Here is a 22,677-nt window from a genome sequence, read left to right as displayed (position 1 = left end):
GTAGCACTCCAAGGAGAGGGTGTGAGTGTATGAGTGTTTGTGTACATATTCTTTCTTTTTCCTGTCTTCTTAAGAATAGTCAATAGAATACTATAAACACTTTCTGCCATGTTTTTTCCCACTTAATGATCAAAACAATTATTTTCCATATTAGCACAAGAATGGTCTCATTTTTGCAGTTGTGTACTATTGTATTCTAAGGATGCACCATAACCCATTTGACAAACATTCAGGCTAATGAACATTTAGTTGATTTTCAAGTTTTATTCCTGCTACAGTAATACAATGTATAACTTTAAGCTGATGTCATTTTTCACATAGCAGGGATCCCTATAGGAGAAATTCTTAGAAGTAAAATGACAGGGTCAAAATGACATCTGTTATTTTAGTGAATATGGCCAAAGAGCTCTTCATACAATATTCCCATCAGTAATATGAAGGAGTTTGTTCCCAGACATCTTTGCCAGCTCATTTTGTCATCAACCTTTTTATTTTTGCTGAGCAAGAAAAAATGTCATCTCATTGTCATTCTAATTTGCATTCTTCTTTTGAGAGAGGATGAAATTTTTTGAATCACAAAATGTTTCTGAGTCATTTGTATTTCCTTTTCTGTACACTGTTACACATTTCCACTTCTTTTCTATTAGGTTATTGGTCTTTTTCTTATTACAACAAATACTGTTTACAACTGTATTTATAAAGAGAACATGCTTTTTTAACAGGGATTTTAATGAATGTCCCTTATGACAAATAGATTCTAGTCTGAAGGTTATAACCTGAAAATATTAAAACAAACCTTTGAATTGCATAGAAATATTCTTTGCCCTTTTGATCAAACAGTCCCACACAGAAACTCAACGTGATGACAAATTATAGAATAAGTGCAGATTTAATTTTCTCAAAAAATTTGGAACTGGCATGTAAATATTTGCCTTCTCTATCAGTCTAACTGCATGTAATCGCTATGACAAGGTTTGTCCTTTTAAAGCACCTATGTCAACTGATTCCCATTCTTTGAAAATATTTCATTAACTGAAGAAGGCTTGTAGCTTTATTCCGTGTTGCATTTTCTAACCAAGTCTTAAATAACTATGTAGAAGCTTAAAATTTTATTCCCACACCTGTTTTTTCTTTAGGAAATAAAAAACGTGCTTTCCCAAACTTCCAGAGATCTCATCATGCTTTCCTGTTTGACTTGCTAGTTTCATTAGTGTCCTGAGATGTAATTTATCTAGATCAAGAGAGTTAATTCTGAGCAGCTGGGAACTTTCTAATCTCTTTACCCATCTTGGGCTCCTCTCTCTGCTATGTGTTTTATTCTTCGCACTCAGAATATCACTGCTGCTGACATACAGAAACAAACCCAATCAAAATAAAAAGGTGCCCACTTCTATTTTCCATCTGCCAGTAGTTTACCATCTTTTCCAAAAGCAGACCTATCCTTTCCTTGATCATTCTATTGCTCCAAGTAGAGGGTAAAAGTCATTTTGTCACCCTAAACCATTTCTATACTTTGTTAAAATCATGTTGTTACTGCACTACAGTTTAATTTTTTTTTTCTTACTTACCAGTCTTCTACTCCCTGTTAAGAGCAAGTTTACACAATGACACATTGGAGTAGGTTATGTGAGAACATTTGAAGCAATGTTAGTGTTATTTTTTTAAATTTCTCTCAAAAGAAAGCTCTGCTCTGTGTACGGATGCCATCCATTTCTGAGTATGTGTGAAGGAGAAATGTGGGAAGATTTCCAATAGTTTTCAAACAATTTATCTTTAAGTGAATGAATGAACCACCTGGTTTACTGACTATATTGCCCAGGAGATGGGCTTGATTGGCAGGCAGAATACAAGGTAGAAACAATGGACCTTAAATGAGGAAGGTTTTGAACTTGCAAGTTACCACCCTTGGTGGCAGTAAGCATTTATAGAAAATAACAGACTGGGATTTCACATCCCTTCAGAAATGCGGTGTACTTGCCTTTTGCAATACTCAAAAAGTCCCATTTTTCTAATCATAACTTCAAAAAAAAATACAACTACCTTTCTTACTTGTCTGTCTCAAAAATCTGTGTCTGTGAAGCTGTTTATTTGCAAAGCTGTATCCCTAAAAGATAAATGTTATATCCATAAGTATGAAAATGGATTGAAATTCCAGGCTTAACACTTACCCATTCCCAATTCTAGTATACACCATGTAGAGCCATGTTTCTCAAACTTTGATGTAGTTGGAGTAACCTGAGGATATTTTTCAGATGCACTTCCCTGGTGTTATTGATGCCACTGGTCCGGGAACTACACTTTGAAAAACATTGTGATGGATTCTTTTTTAAAATTATGTATTTATAATTTATTTATTTTGGGTGGTGTGCATTTTCATTGCGGCACGTGGTCTTTCTCTGGTTGGGGCAAGCAGGAGCTCCTCTCTAGTTGCGGTATGCGAGCTTCTTATTGCGTCGGCTTCTCTTGTGGAGCACAGGCTGTCAGGCAAGTGGGCTTCAGCAGTTGTGGCATGCAGGCTCAGTAGTTGTGGTGCACAGGCTTAGTCTGCACCATGTGGAATCTTTTTGGACCAGGGATCAAACCCATGTCCCCTGCACTGGCACCAGGGAAGTCCATGTAATGGATTCTTAAGTAGGCAAATAGTCATAAGTATAATAAATACACAGGAGAAGTCATATAGATAGGTCTTTGGGTCAAATATTGACTCACACAAATGCAACTTCTTTATTTATTCCTCACTGATCTGTGTAAGCTTCCTCCATGCTGGATAGTGAGAAAAAAAGATCTCACTCTGAAACCAATTTACCAGTCTCTTTATATGAGTTGGTATCACTTGAATAAATGGCCGGTCTTTAAGATTCCTTTACCCTCCTCCTGATCCTCTGTAAGATGATGTGTGGATTGACAGGTGAAAGAAAATTATTGATACATGGCATACATGATCTACAGTTTTCACGCAGGTCTCTGTACTCTATTCAACCCTCTGGTCTCTCTCCCAATGCCCCTTGTCTGCCTGGCAAGTTTGTCAGCTCTCTTGACTTCATGATTGTGAACTTGTATTTTCATCAGGAAATGCCATGCTCTGCTCATTAAACTATATTGGTTGCTAAAGGAATCCTTAAATCTGTGAGTTACTGCAGAAGAGTACTTAAAATTCTAAATATGTAATTATGACAGCTCTATAAGGAAGTATGACTATCATTATAGGTAAGGATGACTGCCAAGAAGTTATAGCAACATACAGCCACTCATCATACTGTTTTGGGAGAGTGTGGACTTGGTGTTTACAGATAGAACACTATATCAGTTGCTGCAGGGGAAAACAAAAGCAACAGAAGCTATAGCCATAATCTTTGTGATTTTATTTTAAAAGGGGAGGAAAAAGAAAAATATGTAGAAAAATCATTGAACACTAAAGAGAACGCTTTAAGAAATATTTATTTTAAGTAAAGCGATTTTACTGTTTATTTGCATCTCATTAACGTGTACCAATTTAATCTACCACTCATATTTAAGAGTTTAAAAAATTACCAAAAGGATTGGTTTAAATTAAAGATGAATATCTCTAGTGAAATTCTATAGGGTTGTAAAAATAGGGCTTTAAGGAATACCATAGCAGTATTTCCTCTTTAGTATACAGTTCTGTATCCTGCTGCTGCTGCTGCTGCTAAGTCGCTTCAGTCATGTCCAACTCTGTGCAACCCCATAGATTTCACTTATTATATTAATTTGTATGTCATTGAAGGGCTTCCCTGGTGACTCAGTGGTAAATAATTTGCCTGCAATGAGGGAGACCTGGGTTTGATCCCTGAATTGGGAAGATCCCCTGGAGAAAGAAATGGCAACCCACTCTAGTATTCTTGGCCTGGAGAATTCCACAGACGGAGGAGCCTGGAGGTTTACAGTCCATGGTACACAACTTAGTGAATAAACAACAATAACAAATGCCATTGAAAATAGATATAAATTATAAATCTAATTAACAAATACAATTCTAGGTTGTATATTAAAAGTACTCCTCTCATCTAATAGGCACAATTAGCTGATGTTATTACATTCTTTAGTCAGTTGTATCGAATACATGACTTAGACATCACCTTTGTAGTCCAGATACTTCCAAATTGCCATCTATCTGCTGTTCTCTTTGTCATGGATTTCTCCATTCTTCCTGGCTATCTTATGAACCATAGCATTGGTATGACTGGACTTATTCATTCTCATGTTTGGAAAAGAAATGTGTACATATTGTTATATTTGAAGTTATACATATTATGGAGGATAACAAATACTTCAAATACATATTTGATACATATATTTTTTGAAAAAGAAACACCTTAATTGTAAATTAACTGCTTAAACTGTCACCCAGTGTAAATGCATTCAATTTGCTCTGTAATTTCAAAACAGTATACATTAAAAACTGAGAGTGTGCCTAACCAATACTTCTGATGTCACGGCTTCCATCTTCTAAATACTTCATTACCTCCTCTGGAAATAATAAATATCAATTATTCATCATAAGAAGGGCACAGTGCATATAGTTAATAACAGAAGCCATAATTATTTAACTTGGATTATTTTAATAATAGTTTTAATTTTAAGATGAGAAAACTCAAGTTGCATTTATAATAACATGATATAGCATGCTAGTCATTCAAATGAGATTGATTTTATTGAAATTAATAATTCTGTCAAGCATTCAAACGGCAAAATATGGAAGCACTCACAAGAAAGTGTAGGATATAACTAAAATTCTACTTATTGACCCATGAAATTACAAAGCCATGCATGCATACTTTTAATTTTCAGGGCTTTTTGAGAGAACTTTTGTGATTAACATGTAGAGAAAATATAGATAGATAAGCATCTTTGTCTTCTAAATTATTTGAAGTAGCTGATAAGAAACACAAAATTAATAATTCATGGTACCATTTATTACAATATATCTTCTAGTATTAGCATAGTAATAGGTATTAGTGATTTACATAATTGGAGAGATAACACAAAAACAAAATTAGGCACACATACATATACATTCCTGTGCTTCACTCAAAACTAGGCAAATGTTATCTGAGATTATATCATGTATATGACATAGCTGAAGTCAGATTTTTTAGAGATAGCATTATTCTTTTATTATTGTTTATATCTTCAATGAGTTTTGAAAAGAAAAATGACTAAATAAAATTTTAAAATAAGTTAAATAGAATTGTGGATACCTTATAAAATGAGAACAACGATTTAAAGTGGCTTTAGGATAGAGAAGTAATCTGTTCAAAGTATTTCTGATTTAAATAGAGCAAACCAATCAATAGGGTTATGAGATTCCAAATGAGTAATAATTAGGTTGTTTCCTATTATTCACTAACGTGAAAAGTGCTGAAAGTTCACTTGTTAGGTCTCTTCAGTAACTCATGTGACAATACCTAGAAGTAGAACTACTGACATTAAGATCAGTTCAGTCGCTCAGTCGTGTCCAGCACTTTGTGAACCCATGGACTACAGCACACCAGGCTTCCCTGCCCTTCACTATCTCCCGGAGCCTACTCAAACTCATGCCCATTATGTCAGTGATGCCATCCAACCATCTCATCCTCTGTTGTCCCCTTCTCTTGCTGCCTCCAATCTTTCCCAGCATCAGGGTCTTTTCCAAGGAGTCAATTCTTCCCATCAGGTGGCCAAAGTATTGGAGTTTCAGCTTCAGCATCAGTCCTTCCAATGAATATTCAGACTGATTTCCTTTAGGCTTGACTGGTTTGATCTCCTTGCAGTCCAAGGGACTCTCAAGAGTCTTCTCCAACACCACAGTTCAAAAGCATCCATTCTTTGGCACTCAGCTTTCTTTATAGTCCAACTGACATCCATACATGACTACTAGAAAAACCATAGCTTTGATTAGACAGACCTTTGTCAGCAAAATAATGTCTCTGCTTTTTAATATGCTCTCTAGATTGGCCATAACTTTTCTTCCAAGGAGCAAGTGTCTTTTAATTTCATGGCTGCAGTTACCATCTGCAGTGATTATAGAGCCCCAAAAAACAGTCTCTCACTGTTTCCACTGTTTCCCCATCTATTTGCCATGAAGTGATGGTTCCGGCTAAGGTCTGTCTAGTCAAGGCTACCTATGGTTTCTCTTGTGGTCATGTATGGATGTGAGAGTTGGACTGTGAAGAAGGCTGAGCGCCAAAGAATTGATGCTTTTGAACTGTAGTGTTGGAGAAGACTCTTGAGAGTCCCTTGGACTGCAAGGAGATCCAACCAGTCCATTCTGAAGGAGATCAGCCCTGGGATTTCTTTGGAAGGAATGATGCTGAAGCTGAAACTCCAGTACTTTGGCCACCTCATGCAAAGAGTTGACTCATTGGAAAAGACTTTGATGCTGGAAGGGATTGGGGGCAGGAGGAGAAGGGGACAACAGAGGATGAGATGGCTGGATGGCATCATGGACTCAGTGGACGTGAGTCTGAGTGAACTCTGGGAGTTGGTGATGGACAGGGAGGCCTGGTGTGCTGCGATTCATGGGGTCGCAAAGAGTCAGACACAACTGAGCGACTGAACTGAACTGATGGGACTGGATGCAGTGAATCTTAGTTTTTTGAATGTTGAATTTTAAGCCAACTTTTTCACTCTCCTCTTTCACTTTTATCAAGAGGCTCTTTAGTTCTTCACTTTCTGCCATAAAGGTGGTGTCATCTGCATATCTGAGGTTATTGATATTTCTGCCGGTAATCTTGATTCCAGCTTGTACTTCATCTAGCCCAGTGTTTCTCATGATGTACTCTGCATATAAGTTAAATAAGCAGGGTGACAATATACAGCCTTGACATACTCCTTTTCCAATTTGGAACCAGTCTGTTGTTCCATGTCCAGTTCTAACTGTTGCTTCTTGACCTGCATACAGATTTCTCAGGAGGCAGGTAAGGGTGTCTGGTATTCCCATCTTTTGAAGAATTTCCCACAGTTTGTTGTGATCCACACAGTCAAAGGCTTTGGTATAATCAATAAAGCAAAACTAGATGTTTTTCTGGAACTCTCTTGCTTTTTCAATGATCCAACAGATGCTGGCAATTTGATCCCTGGTTCCTCTGCCTTTTCTAAATTCAGCTTGAACATCTGGAATTTCACAGTTTACATACTGTTGAAGTCTGGCTTGGAGAACTTTGAGTATTACCTTGCTAGAGTGTGACTTTAGAGTATTAGAGTACTATTTACAGTACAGTACTACTGACATTAGAGTATTCATATCTTTATTATTATCATAAATTGTTTTCCACAGTAACAGAAAATGACATGAATTTATTAATTTAATTTGTGTATCTGGTTGAACAGGTTTTCATTTCTTGTCCATTCAAACTTGTTATCCATGAATTGGTTGTTCACATACTTGGCTTGTTGTTGTTCTTGTTGTTTAGTCACTAAGTTGTGTAATTTTATTTTAAAAAAAATTTTGGAGTCTAGTTTATTTACAGTGTTGTGCTAGTTTCCTGTGTACAGCAAGTGAATCAGTTATACATATATCCACTGATTTTGTTTCTTTTTTTAACATTCTTTTTCATATAAGCCATTACAGAGTATTGAGTAGAGTTCTCTGTGCTGTACAGTGGATCCTTATTAACTATCCGTTTTATACAGTAGCAGTGAATATATCCTGGGAGGCTGCAGTCCATGGGGTTGCTAGGAGTCAGACACGACTGAGCGACTTCACTTTCACTTTTCACTTTCATGCATTGGAGAAGGAAATGACAGCCCACTCCAGTGTTCTTGCCTGGAGAATCCCAGGGACAGGGGAGCCTGGTGGGCTGCCGTCTATGGGGTCGCACAGAGTCGGACACAACTGAAGCAACTTAGCAGCAGCAGCAGCAGTGAACATATGTCAATCCCATCTCTCCCCCACCTTATCCCCTAGAAACCATGTTTGTTTTCTACATCCGTGATTCTATGTCCATTTTGTAAGTTCATTTATACCCTTTTATTTAGATTCCACAAATAAGCAATATGATATATTTATCTTTCTATGTCTGACTTATTTCACTCAGTATGATAATCTCTAGGTATATCTATGTTGGTGCAGATGGCACTATTTTGTTCTTTTCCAGTTTTCTATGGATTGTTTGCTTTCTCTTACAGATGGTATGAGTCATCTGTATATTCCAAATTTTAGTAGCTATACACATCTAAAATATAGGTCCATTAATTCCTTACCTGAAACCTTATCATAGATTTTACAGGAGAAAAATGAAATATGATCACTTTGCTGGAATGGTAGAAATCATAGAAAGAAAGTTGAAGACCTGGGAACCAAAATGAAAGCTAACATATTGTATGAACCAAAGAAGTGATATTCCATCATATGTTGTTTCTCTTCTTTTCAGAAACCTTCACATTTGCCTTGTTTTCTATACATGCTTAAGGAAAAGCTATTTAGAAGAGAAATCTCAGATTTTTTTATGGCTTTTTTAATACAAGTTTAATTCAGCTACTCATTTGATTACTTGAGTTTATGAGTTATTGAAGACTTTAGAAAGAGTTGTTTTAGATAATGACTATAATTTTGGTACAACATTTAACAGTAAAAAACAAAGCATCTTTAATTTTATCTCAAGTGTGTATCAGTCACGATGTCAGATTGAATTGCTCTTTTCTTTGCTTTCAATGAAAATTCCCCTAACTGCTGTTTTATATTTTAAAAAGAAACTTCTAGTCTTTTTGATAGTACTTGATTTTAAAATAAATAATCTCTGTCAAGACTTCAAGAAACTTGTCCATTTACCACATGGATGATAACTTAGTGTTGTGCTATATTGGTTGAAAATAATGCAAATATCACTGGCCAAGGTGAATGTACAAAGCAAGAAAAAGATGATTCAGAGACCTGGAAAAATTACTTTGTTATATACGTCTATCTATTCCAAAGAGTTTTTAAAATCTTTTAAAATCTGTCTTCCTTAACCCCTTTGGGTTATTTAAAGCGGTGTTTTTAGGGATAATTCAGCTGGAAGGGAAAAATTCAATTATGATTAAAGTTCATCAGAACCATGTTCAAATGTAGTTTAAGAGTCATAGCGTGCATAGTAGTACATCTGAAAAAATATATAAATGGATAGAGTTGCAAACAACATTCCACAAAGAAAAAGCAAAAGGAAAGAAAGGTGTTCATATGAAATCCTAGTATTTCATGTCCACTGGAAATATAGACCATGAGGAGTTAGACAGTCTTTCATCTGTTCATTCACATATTCATTAATTCAGTTGTTCTCAATCAGAGGTGATTTATTCTCCAGGGCAATTTATCAATATCTGAAAATACTTTTGGTTGGCACATCCAAAAGAGAGGAGGAAGTGCTACTGGCACCTTATAAATAGTGACCAGGGGTGCTGCAAAACCTCTCACAATACATAGCTCCCTACAGCAAACAGATCCCCAGACTGAAATGTTAGTAGTGCTGAGGTTGAGAAACCCTGATTTAAACTAAAATTGCATATGAATCAAAACTATTTTATTCTGGTTCTAAACCCTGTGAGTCGTCAAACAAAATCTCATTTTCTATCTGTATCATATTTAAATTCAGATAACCTATAGTATACTGAATAAGTGTGCAGGACATGCATCAGACAGACCAGGGTTCAAATCTCACATCCACCATTTGTTTGCTTGTGCCTTAGGCAAGTTTCTTAACCTCCTTTTTAAAATCTGAACCGTGTCTGCTGAAAGGCTCTACAATGGAGATTGAATGAGATTAAGTAAAATGGTTAATGTTAAGTGCTTCCCTGGTGGCTCAGAGGTTAAAGCGTCTGCCTACAATGCGGGAGACCTGGATTTGATCCCTGGGTTGGGAAGATTCCCTGGAGAAGGAAATGGTAACCCACTCCGGTATTCTTGCCTGGAGAATCCCATGGACGGAGGAGTCTGGTGGGCTACAGTCCATGGGGTCACAAAGAGTTGGACACGACTGAGCGAGTGACTTAATGTTAAGTGCATGGCAGAATGTTGGTACTTAGTGAGGGTGAAAGTGTTAGTCGCTCAGTCATGCCCGACTCTTCGTGACCCCATGGACTGTAACCCATCAGGCTTCTCTGTCCCTGGAATTCTCCAGGCAAGAATATTGGAGATCTTCCCAACTCAGGGATCGAACTCTGGTCTTTACCGTCTGAGCCATCAGGGAAGCCCTGGTACTTAGTAAGTTTTCAGTAAATTGTAACAGTATTACCTTTGCATAGACTAAATCATTTGATCCTGACCTACGATGAATAATCTGGTCATATACCATATCTAATTGTTTCTAAGACACTATTGATTAGAATATGCATGATTATTTTATCTATCATGAAGAAGAAAGTACTGTCAGTTAGACTATGGCATATCATCATTTATAGCCTCTCAATTCAGAGCAGCACATTTGTGCAAATAAAATGTGGATCTTAGAAATTATTTTTGCCAAGCCCATTAGCAAGTCTTATACGCAACTGAACAAGGCTGCTATTGACCATAAGCATAGAAGCACAGCTTCCCAGGATGGTGTGATCAGGCATCTCCCTTCAGCCCCTCCAGGCCAGAATACTGGAGTGGGTAGCCATTCCCTTCTCCAGGGATCTTCCCAACCCAGAGATCAAACCCAGGTCTCCTGCATTGCAGATGGATTCTTTACCAGCTGAGCCACCAAGGAAGCCCCAAAGTCTCATGCAGAGGGGCAAAAGTTGTTTTTAATCCTTTAGCCACAATATCTGTCACTTTCATCCATTTTATAATTAAAGATGCTGAAATTAGAGAATTTAAGTGACCTGCCTCATTGATAAGCCTAGAAGCCACAGGTTCTTATTCCTGAGTCTGATTACTTCCAAGAACACTGTAATACATCAAAGCAGGAGTCAGCAAACTGTAGTCCAAGGGCCAAATTCAGTCCACCATGTCTTTTAGTAAATCAGTTGTTATTGAAACATGGCCACCATGCTCATTTGTTTACGTATTGTCTCTAGCTACGTTTACATGACAGTGATAGAATCCAAGATTGGACAAGGCCTAAAATGTTTGCTTGTTGAGCCCTCTCTAAAGTATAACTTTAAATTGTTTGACATGTCTAGGAGTCAATATAAGGGGATAAAAGACAAAATGTTGCTTGTGTTTTATCTTTATAAATAACAGCCCATATAATTTTTCTGTGTACCTGACGGTTTTGAGAGTCACTGATGCCAATCCTAACCTTTTCTTTGGATCAGAGACTGGCTAACTTTGTCTTCAAAAGGCCAGATAGCAAAGGTTTTAGAATATGTTTTAGGATTTATGGGCCATTTGGTCTTTATTGCAATTAACTCATGCCAGGACTGGCATTTAGATAACCAGTCAAGAGCCTACATTCTTCTCCAATAAGGACCTAGGAACATAGTAAAACCTGGGGAGCAGCAGTTTCAGTGAGTGTCCTTTGTTGCTATTAAATCAGATCAGAGATTTAGTCCTCATTTAAGAACTGTATCTATAAAGATTTTTAGAGTAAGTGCATCAGGTTTCTACAAACAAGTACTTCCCTCCAAGCAATGTACATTTAACGAACCCACTTGGGAGCCTGCTTATAACTACTATCTATTTTCTATCTTCCTTCAGTCTAATCTTAACACAGCAACCAGAATGATCTATTAAAAACTTAGTAAAAAAAAAAAAAAAAGTCAGATCACATCACTCCTCTGCTAAAAACCCTCCTATGCTTCCTATTCTCACTCAACCCAAGTCCTCACATCATTGCCCAGCAGGACCTACCCTCCCCCATCTCTCTGGCTTGCTTCCTGATACTCTCCTCTTGCTCAGTAGACTCTTCTCACCCTGGCTTCCCTATACTTGTATTAATCATGTCATGCACACTCCTGCCCCAGGGCCTTTGCACTTGCTTTTTCCTCTGCATGTATTGCCCTTCCCTGAAATACCGCATGATTCATTCCCCTATTTCCTCCTAATCTTTATTCAAATGTCATCTTCTCAGTGAGGGCTTTTCCCCTGGGTGCACTTTCTCAAATATCCACCTCCCATGTTCCTTAGCCCGCACATACATCTCTTATCCCCACTTGAGACTTTATTTTTTCTCTTTAACACTTTTCATTCTTTGATATGCCATAATTTATATTTTGGGCTTCCCTGATAGCTCAATTGGAAAAGAATCTGCCTGCAATGCAGGAGACCCCAGTTCAAATCCTGGGTCAGGAAGATCCACTGGAGAAGGGATAGGCTACCCACTCTAGTATTCTTGGGCTTCCCTTGTGGCTCAGCTGGTAAAGAATCTGCCTGCAATGCAGGAGATCTGGGTTTGATCCCTGGGTTGGGAAGATCCCCTGGAGAAGGGAAAGGCTACCCACCCTAGTATTCTGGCCTGGAGAATTCCATGGACTATATTGTCCATGGGGTCGCAAAGAGTCAGACACGACTGAACAACTTTCACTTTCAATTTATATTTATATTTTATTGTCCATGGTCCCCATTAGAATGTGAAGTTCACAAAAACAGAAGATGTTTCTGTTTTATTCACTGCTATATATCCAGTATCAAAATAGAATTTAGAACATAATAGTTGCTCTTATATTCAGTATATATTTACTGAATGAATTGACTAGATGCTGGGGAGAGTTGGGTAAGATTTCATTTGCCAAAGGCATTCTACCACCCAAAGGACTTTGAAATCCTATCATTATGAATGGAGGGCTTCTAAGAGTAGCTTCTGGTTATCAGTCTCATTATTTGATGGTTGTACCTATGTGTACTCTTTGGTTGGCCTTGAATAGCCTATGTCCCTTAATAGATTCTCTCTTCTTGGCTTCCTAACACTTGCCACTTTAAAAAATCAATACAGCGTTATATTTTGTATATTTGGACAGATTATTTTTGAAATCTATAAATCTCTAAATCAGAAGAAAGCCTCCCTTTGGTGGGCTGCCCTTAATTAGCTCGGAATGGAGAGAGAGAAGCTGTCATTCTTTGTCAATCAGCTTGGCACGTACTTGATAGGCTGCAGTTACAGTGAAGGAGAACTGTGTTGCTGTGGTCTAGCAATCCTAATTGTAGATAAATAAAAGAACAGTCACCCAGCATGAAGGGAAAGTGAAAGAAACTCAACAGCACAATGTTATGTTTTTCCATCCATCAGCCTTCATTTGTCAGACTCTGCCTGACAATCTAGGCCAGAGAAGTCAGGCTCTAACACAATATTGATTCCATTTCATTTTTCGTTTCTTGCCACCCTTTTTAGCAAACAGTTTGTATGTGGAATGAGAGATGGTGCAGTCAATATACGTGACTAGGGCACATTTATTTTAAAGGCTTACTTTGTTTTTGTTTTTTTTTTTTCCTTCCCACAAAGCTGTATGTTTGTTTGTTTCATTATAATATTGTAATTGTCAGCTCTTGCTGCAGGAACAAATGACCCCCCAATTCCAGTGACTTATAACAATAGACATTGATTAACCATTCATGTGTCTGCAGATCAGTGGCAGAAGACACAACTCCACACTATGGGTCAAGATGAGATTTTCTCATCCTAGATTGTGAATCTGCTCCAAATGTCTTCTCATCCAGAACCCAGGCTGAAAGAGCAGCTCCTTTATGATACATTATTCTCTTATGGTAAAAGACAGGAACTGGAGGTACTAACAAATCCTGAATTGCCTTTAAAGACCCAGCTCAAAGCTGTCATGCAGTCATGTCTGCCCACAGTCCATTAATCTAACTGAGGCACACGGTGAAGTCCAAAGTCAATGGGGAAGAGAGTATATTCACCCACAGGACAGATATTTTCACACAGTCAGTGAATAATAATGAACTAATAAGCCATTCATAATTTTCACAAACATCTTAGAATTGATTCCAAAATCTTTTTTTTAATATCTCAACATCTCTGAAATTGAAGTATTTGCCACAATAGTGCCTCCAAAGTTAATTTTTTTAAACTTTCTTAGCAATTCATGACATAATAGTGATCTTCTATCCATGATATCTTAGACTTGATAGGAAAACCATTGATTGTGATGGTTGACAAAACAGTCAAATGGCAGGAAATACTCTTTATAAATAAGGAAATTAAGTGAAAAGGTACTTAGGTTTGCTAAAGAATATACTTGTCATCTTTATATATTTTCTGTTTTCAGTAGCAGTATATGTATCTTATTCAGACAGCTTGAGTGGAAAACTGTACATTAGATGGATGTTAGACAGATAGATCTGTCTGCTTTCCTATTCAGAGATTCATATATATTCATTTTTAGAATATCAATTAGAAGTCAAGTGTAATTCCCCTGTTTAAAAACTTTTTTGTGGTTTTTCCACTAAGGTCTTGAGGATGATGTAAAGATTCCTTCTTTCCTTTGGTTCTTGCTTCTGCATCATTTCCTCCCATTTCCTCACGTGGGATCTCCATGCTGCCTCTGTTTCCAGTCTTTGCATACACCAGATTCTCTCTTGACTACTTTCCATCATCCATTCCTTTGTCAACCAGGCACCTGAGCTGTCTATGTCCCAAGTGTTTGCTCAAACCTTTCTTCTCCAATAAGGCCTGCCCCTACTCTCTTTTTGTCCCTCAAACACAGACCTGATCAGTTGCTCCTCCATGCCCCATTGTACATTGAACATTGCTAGTCATTACACCTGTTGCAGTCCAAGTTTAATATATGATTGTGTGTATCCTTCTGCCACATATTATTCCCAGTTCCTAGCCAAGACTTTGAAATATAGTAAACATTAACTAAATGTTTGGGAAATGAACAAATGAATGTTGGAACATATGTGAAAAGGCTGTTGATATTCTTTTTACTTTGTGAAGATGGTAAAGAATCTGCCTGCAATGAAGGAGACACAGGAGATGCAGGTTAAATCCCCTGGAGAAGAAAATGACAACCCACTCCAATGTTCTTGCCTGGAGAATCCCATGGACAAAGGAGCCTGGCAGGCTACAGTCTATGGGGTCACAAAGAGTCAGACACGACTGAAGTGACTTACATGCACACATACACACATATATATGTGTGCATATATATATAGATAGATACACTGTAAGGTTAACAATAAGTAAAATGATAGAAATATAAAGAAATTCAAAATAACTAAGGAAAACAAGGCAAAATACATATCTCCTTAGCAGTACCAAATTTCTAGTTTAAAAAGAAATGTGTGCATACAATCAGTTTAATATTGAATTAGAAATATAATAGTCAATGAATAATTTTTTAAAAATATGAGGGTACATTAGTTTGCATGTGAGTTGCTACTTTCATCCCCAAAGGTACTGTTCAATCTTTTTTTAATCACTAACCATTGCTTCGCTGCTTGTCAGGACCAACAATACCAGCAGTATAAGTAATGCTGTCTAAAAAGAAATAAAACTACCCTTGGTGGATTCATGTCAATGTATGGCAAAACCAATACAGTATTGTAAAGTAAAATAAAGTAAAAATAAATAAATAAAATAAAAAGAAATAAAACTGAAGGTGCTTAGAGAGTTAATCCATTTTGAATACCTATCAAGGCAGAATTTTTTTTTTAAATACAGTACAGTATTTTCCTAGTAAGTATTAATGGTTGTTCCTATTACCTATTCAACAAAAATTACATACCTAAAATTATGCATGAGATTGTAGTGAACTGTCAGTACAATGATTAAAAAAAAAAAAACTCTAGTTATATCATAAGGGTCTTAACTCCTGGTGTACAATCTTATATTACAGAGGATATATTAAAAGTAAGGCAGAGAAAAAACTTAAATGGAAATGTTCTGTTATTAGAAGTAAGTTTTTTGGTTGAAATCCCATGAAGACATTCTTGTCTGAATTTTCTTTGAAGTTTAACACTTTGTACTTAGAAAAAAGTGGCCACTATAATTAGCCATGTTTCCATTTTAGTGGTGAACTTCTTCACTTTATCTTAAATCATATAAAGATGTGAGGTCATTGGGGAGATAAAAGATTTACTTAAACCAATTCTCTGACCTGGATATCATCACTTTGACAATCATAAACCCACAAAGAGACATTCTTGGAATTTTTTAAAGGCTATATAAGAATTTATTTTTTGTGGGAAAAGACAGGGTTTTCTCTCATTTACCCATTGGAATGATACTATAGAATGCACTGGAGTTAAAGAAGAGGAGAAAAAAATGAACATTATAGTAAGAAGCATGACTGCCAGTTTTAGCATATGTATGTGTGTTCACACACAAACACACACACAGAACACACACACACATGCTCTACTCAACAAAGTAGGATGAATTGGAGGTTTAGTGACACACCCTTTCTGTTAATAATATCATCTCTGCCATTTGCAAGCTATACGGCCTTGAAAAATTGACCTACTCTCTCTTGGTTTCATCATCTGCAAAATCAGATAATACCCTTTATGTAGGAGTGTAAGTACGAGAACAGATGTACAAAAAATAAAGTGTTTGACACATGGTAAAGTGAAAGTGTTAGTCAGTCAATTGTGTCCCACTCTTTGCAACCCTATGGACTGTAGCCCGCCACACTCCTCAGTCCATGGAATTTTCCAGGCAAGAATACTGGAGTGGGTGGCCATTCCATTCTCCAAGGGATCTTCTTGACACAGGAATCAAACCTAGGTCTCCTGCATTGTAGACATTCTTTGCTATCTGAGCAATCAGGAAAGTCCAGACACACGGTAGAGTTTCAGAAACTGTTTTGTTAGTATTATTATATCACTTGATAGGAATCACTTAATATCACTGTAGCAGTTTGTTGATATTTTCAGCACAGTTAATGATTTCAGCAGCTTTTTCTTATCTTCGCATTGTCATGTGATTTGGCTGGTATTTGTTTGTTTGCTTTTAAATTTTTCCATGTCAAATCTTAATTGCATGTGAATAAGTGAAGTCGCTCAGTCATGTCCAACTCTTTGCAACCCCATGGACTGTAGCCTACCAGGCTCCTCTGTCCATGGGATTTTCCAGGCAATAGTACTGGAGTGGATTGCCATTTCCTTCACCAGCGGATCTTCCTGACACAGGGATTGAACCCAGATTTCCTGCATTGTAGACAGACATTTTACCATCTGAGCCAGCAGGGAATTCACTTAATTGCATGAAGGGATATCAATTTTTTTTTAATTTTTCAGCTTGATGATCAGCTTCTCATAGTGTATTTTTTTACATGAGCTTAAGAAAACTATGGAGAAGGCAATGGCACCTCACTCCAGTACTTTTGCCTGGAGACTCCCATGGACGGAGGAGCCTGGTGGGCTGCAGTCCATGGGGTCACTAAAAGTCAGACACGACTAAGCGAGTTCACTTTCACTTTTCACTTCATGTATTGGAGGAGGAAATGGCAACCTACTCCAGTGTTCTTGCTTGGAGAATCCCAGGGACAGGGGAGCCTGGTGGGCTGCCTTCTCTAGGGTCACACAGAGTTGGACACGACTGAAGCGACTTAGCAGCAGCAAGAAAACTATACTAAGGAACATATGAAAGGAATTTAATCAGATTTACTACAGTTAACCCTTAAGCAATAATATTTGACCCTCAATAATAAATTCACATTGCAAATAAATGTAGTAAGGTAAATTGTAGAAAGTTATCCTCAAAATGGCCTTTCTAAAGTGATTTATCAAAGGTATGCATAATCAGATCCTAGTTCTCCAAAAAATCATAAAGGGGAAGTACTCACAAAGAATTAAGAGCTGAATATGATTTCTCTTACCCATTGCTCTTTTCTGTTGGACCAAGTATAAATCTCATCCAGGTACTTAAACTCTCCATTTTTTCATTAAAGGATGAAGAGATGGCAATAGTGTTGATGGAAGGACATGGTACTAGGAAATATTTCTATAAATGGAAATGATGTGGACTTCCCTGGTGGTCCAGTGGTTAAGGAAGGCTTCCCAGGTGGCTCAGTGGTAAAACATCTGCCTGCCAAGCAGGAGACAGAGGAGATGAGGGTTCAGTCCCTGGCTCAGGAAGATCCCCTGGAGGAGGAAATGGCAACCCACTCCAGTATTCTTGCCTGGAGAATCCCATGGACAAAGGAGCCTGGTAGCCTACTGTCCATGGGCTTGAAAAGAGCTGGACACAACTCAGTGACTAAACCACCACTACCACCAGTAGTTAAGACTCTGTACTTCCAGTACAGGGAACTGGAGTTCTAGCCCTGATCAGGGAAGATACTGCTTGCACGTGGTGTGGCCAGAAATTTAAAAAAAAAAAAAAATTAATGGAAATGATGTGACTTTGCAAGGCTCATTCATCAGAGAACTAAATCTAGGGTGAATTCAGTGGCCTGAAAAGGAAATATTTTACTTTCTTTAATAAGTGCAAAACATAAACATTTCACATGGCATCCCACAGCCCATCTAATAAGCACCTCCTTAGAACTTGTAATAACTTAGTAATATCTGGACTGCCTTCATGTCAGCCTTGCTACTCTTTCTGTTCATTTGCCAGTGAAGATTTTATGAATTAAAATTTGTGTGTTTATTTCCTGAGGGAATTCCTTGTCATAGCAAGTGCAGTCTTTTAGCCATGGTTGTTTACCAGTGCCTCCTAAAGAGTGGCATCAATTATTTGTGATCTTTGGAATTATTTATTTTCAGTTGAAGACTGAGTACAGGGAGAGCTTCCCCTGTGGTCCAGTGGTGAAGGCTCCAGGTTTCCACAGCAGAGGTCACCTGTTCAATGGTTCAATCCCTGGTTGGAAAAATCTGTGTGCTGCTCAGGGCAGCAGGGAGAGGAACCTGTTAGTGCTAATCATTTGCTGCATCCATGAAACAGTAGTAAAATTGTTGACTATTTGTGCTCATTGTCTGAAGGTATAGAATTTGAACTAGGTGCCCTTGTAAATCATTCTAAGGGAAGAAGGAAAGATCCAACCCTCACCAAGTACACTCTGATTTTGAACTTGCTACACTTTTGCTGTTTTAAAAAAAATCACATTTAGGACTTTTTATCATAGAGAGTGAGTTAATACTTATAATTTTAGGTTTGTTTCTTCCATAATTATTGTCTCTAAAGGACGTGTGGGTGTGTGTCTGTGTGTTGCACACATACCCATGTAACACATAGAGTTAACATTGTGGACTCTTTTCACCAAGTGGCTACCTCCCACTGCTATTTATTATAAGAACTGAAGAAATAATCCTTCTCAGGAGCATGTGATGAGCACCCACAAGTTATAAGAAACACTACTGTGCCATATAAGATTATAGTAATTTTGGTTCAGAGGACACCCTGCTTGGATGAGCTGAGAGAGAGCAGGGACAAACACAGTGGAGAAAGGAAACAGTGGCATGAAGACACATACACACCGCAGTGGTGGGAGGCTACAGGGTAGGAGAGGGAGGAAGAGGATACAGGTTAATCAGGAATTGCTATCTGGGGAAGATTGCCCAGGCCCTGACTGACACCTGACATTGATTAATCGATACTCCATCCTACTGTTTAACAAGTGTTCCATCCAGAAAGTCTTCTGTAATATTTAACTTCACTTCCTTCAGCTTCAATTTATGCACATGTCTTTGGTTCTCTTTTCGGGAGAGCTAGAGAGCAGCCAGTGGCAAAAAACTTTATGTTCATGTATCTAAAGAGGGTGTGTTTTTTTCTTTTGTTGTGTTATGTTTTGTTTGGTATTGTTTTTTGGTCATATGATCAGGCTTCAGTCCTCTCCAGACTAAGGAAAGCAGATTTTTAAAGATAACTGAATCATTCCCCAAAAGGTCTATTTGATTTGACTGCTTAATAATTAATCAGCCTTGATCCTGTGCTTTAAGTGTTTACTCTTTGGAAAGAAAGTTAGTCATTTTGACAGTGATGTGGAAAGATTTCTTTGGTTTCTAAATACCTTGAAACAAAATTTGGGATTCAGAGCCAAAATAAGAAGTGTGTGTGGTAAAATGGACATTAGGGTTACTGAGATTATTAGAGTTAACTATCATATTTATCCATATTGACCACATGCATAGATCATACTTCTTATAACTGCATTTTACCTTTTCTGAAAAATAGCAAGTATCTTCTCTGTTTCTACATAATAGTATTATGACAATTCAAGTAAATTGGGGATAATTTTTTTTAAACTTTTGTATATGACACAAAGACCTCTATTTCTTTTCTCTGCACTCAAAACTACTTTGTGCCCCTCTGTACTGCACAGAAATTGATCTGCAATACATGTGGCATCTCCAAGGGTATATTTAAATTTAGTAATTTTATTGCTAACTCTGAAGTTAATCTGCACTGTATGTGCTCTTTTTCCCCAGGAAACTGAAGTAGCAGTTCAAGCTAAACAGCCGGATGTGGAAGGGATTTTGTCTAAAGGGCAGCATTTGTACAAGGAAAAACCAGCCACTGAGCCAGTGAAGGTAATGAAGCAACCTCTAGCAATATCCATTACCTCATAATGGGTTATGCTTCCCCTATTTATAATCGATGAAATAACTTGTAAAGAAATATTGGCCATCTGCAATAGGAGAGGCAGAGCTGTCTTTTTGATCAACATATCCTATTTATATATTGTGATCTTAAGGCTATTAACGAGTCATTGCATTAAAGGACTCATTTCTGTCCTGGTGCGCTGCCATCAATACAAAAAGTAGTCCCACCTTCAAGGTAGATTAAATTCTTTGAGGCTTTATTGCATTGCTTGCCAGGCTTGATGCTTTTCATATTGTTTGGCTTCATTCAGATCAAGCTACTGTATCATGCTGTCTATCTCCAGCAGCTGTAAAGAATCACAATATGGTCCATGACCTTTCTTTTCTCTGTTGCTCTTTCTTATGAGAGAGGAAAATCGGCATTTGGGCATCAGTACTTTATTGGGTCAAGAATTTTTAGTGAAATGTCATGTAATTGCTTCTCTCTGATTAAAAAAAAAAAGCTGGGCTGAGAGAAAGGTTTCTACTTCTTTCCTTTCCTCATGTGCATTTTGAAGTCTGGGACACATTTATTCACAGGCTATTACATGAGGAGAGAAATGGAAAACCAGTTCTGTTCTTGAAAAATAGGTAATCAATGGCTTTCATTTGCAAATGAGAGTCCAAGTGATAAATAGAAGTTAGGTATAGGTTACCTTATTTTCTGTACCTGATCAAAATTATAATGGCCCCCATTATGATGAAGGTTCCTGAGAGCCTGTAATGGTGGCTGTTTATTGATCGGTCCTGGCTTCTCTAGCTAATGTTGCAGGCTGAGATTTAGTGAGCCTCACCCTCATGTTTAAAACTGCTCTAAAACAGTGCAGGTCAATAACCTCATTATACAGAACTAGTTTGTCCTTGCAAATAACATTACCATGACTTACACTCTGTCTCCAAGGTCACTGCTTATGCTTGGCCCAAGCTTCATTTCTAGAAAATTGTTTGTTTTCCTTACAGTTTACAAGAGGGTTTTTCTTAGGTAAATTAAAAGGTTTGGGCTAAATGTAATATCCAAACAGCAGGTGCTGAAAGGCCCAGATTTCTGCAGTAGATATCCATAGACATTTATACAGGAATATATTGTCCCCACTCCTAACATCCTCCCAAAGTAATTTGCATCCAGTCCAGGCCTGGAATGATCAATTTCATAAAGTAACAACATGTACAGTTTTTAGACTGGAGAGCTAGAAAAGGTCCTGAAAGTAGCAAGTTTCAGGGTTTCTTTTGATGCACTAGAGAAAGCCAGTCCCAAGCAGCTACCTTTCTTGATTAACACAGTGACTTTCATAGCAGGCAATGAGATGGACAAATGGACCATTTTGTAGATCTGCTCTACCTACTCAAAGAGTTTATGCAGGGTTTGACATAATTGCTACAGATTACAAATATGCCTTACAGTTGGCTTTTGCTTTTGAGCCTATGCAAAAAAAGAAGCAGAGCCTTCACTGAAAGTCAATGAGGAAATGTGTATTCATTGTATGTACACCATCCAAACCTTGATGCTAATCGGTCATATCCTCAAATTCTGGGCCACTGTGAGTTCAGAACTGGGATCTGCCACCTCTTGGGGTCTCTAATTTCTACTGCAGCATTAGTGACAGAAGAGGGAGATTACCTTCCTGAAATGAGAGAGCAGGGGGGTGGTAACTTCCTTGACTTTCACATCCTTGGAAACCGTTGTGTAGAGTCAGCCCTCTTCTTTCTTTTCTTTTCCCTTCCTTCGCCATGTCCTTTTAAATCAGTTCATGGCAGAGCAGCACAGCTTAAATGGAAACTCATCCCTGCTCTGCCATTTACCCCTCAAGTTGGGAGAGGAATCACCATATCAGGTTCATAGTGACCAAAGGGCAAAATTGATTTGGGAGATCAGGAGTGAGGAGAAATAGAATATTCATGTGCAGCTTTTGGTAAGGACCATGCATGACCTTGGAAATTCTTGAAGATTAGCTGGGGCATCTGGTTGCCTGAAACACTAGAGGCTCAGAAACTACCTCATCATTAAGGAAAAAAGCACTCTGAAAGCTGACAAATGTTGGAAGAGGAAAAGGGAAAGAAGCTAGGATATAGAGTGGCTTCCTCTTGTGTAATAAAATATTAAAGGATGCTATCTAAAGCTGACAAAAAAGAAAAATGAAGACAAAAAATCACAAACAAACAAAAAACTACCTCATCCTTCAAAACCTGGAACCTAGCAATACAAGGTACCAAGCTGGGGGAACTGTTTAAATCTCTGCATGGATCAAAAACTTCTTTTTAAAGATTAGGGATGATTTTTCTAAAGAGTGAGCCATTGC

The 22,677-nt window shown here is 37.7% G+C and overlaps 1 protein-coding gene across 9 annotated transcripts in view; it reads left to right on the top strand.

Moving 5' to 3' along the window:
• The window catches only part of DMD (dystrophin), a 2,668,835-nt gene that overhangs the window by 1,888,186 nt on the left and 757,972 nt on the right, over positions 1-22,677 (top strand). For all 9 annotated transcript variants that reach the window (XM_060407875.1, XM_060407877.1, XM_060407874.1 and 6 more), the window contains one exon: positions 20,228-20,329. In XM_060407875.1, the coding sequence (XP_060263858.1) occupies positions 20,228-20,329 (102 nt within the window). The remainder of the gene's footprint in view (positions 1-20,227; positions 20,330-22,677) is intronic.

This window comes from Ovis aries, chromosome X (assembly GCF_016772045.2).
Source record: "Ovis aries strain OAR_USU_Benz2616 breed Rambouillet chromosome X, ARS-UI_Ramb_v3.0, whole genome shotgun sequence".
NCBI classification, from domain to species: Eukaryota; Metazoa; Chordata; class Mammalia; order Artiodactyla; family Bovidae; genus Ovis; species Ovis aries.
Note: the sequence above shows the minus strand (reverse complement) of the source record. Positions and strands in the feature narration are given on the sequence as shown.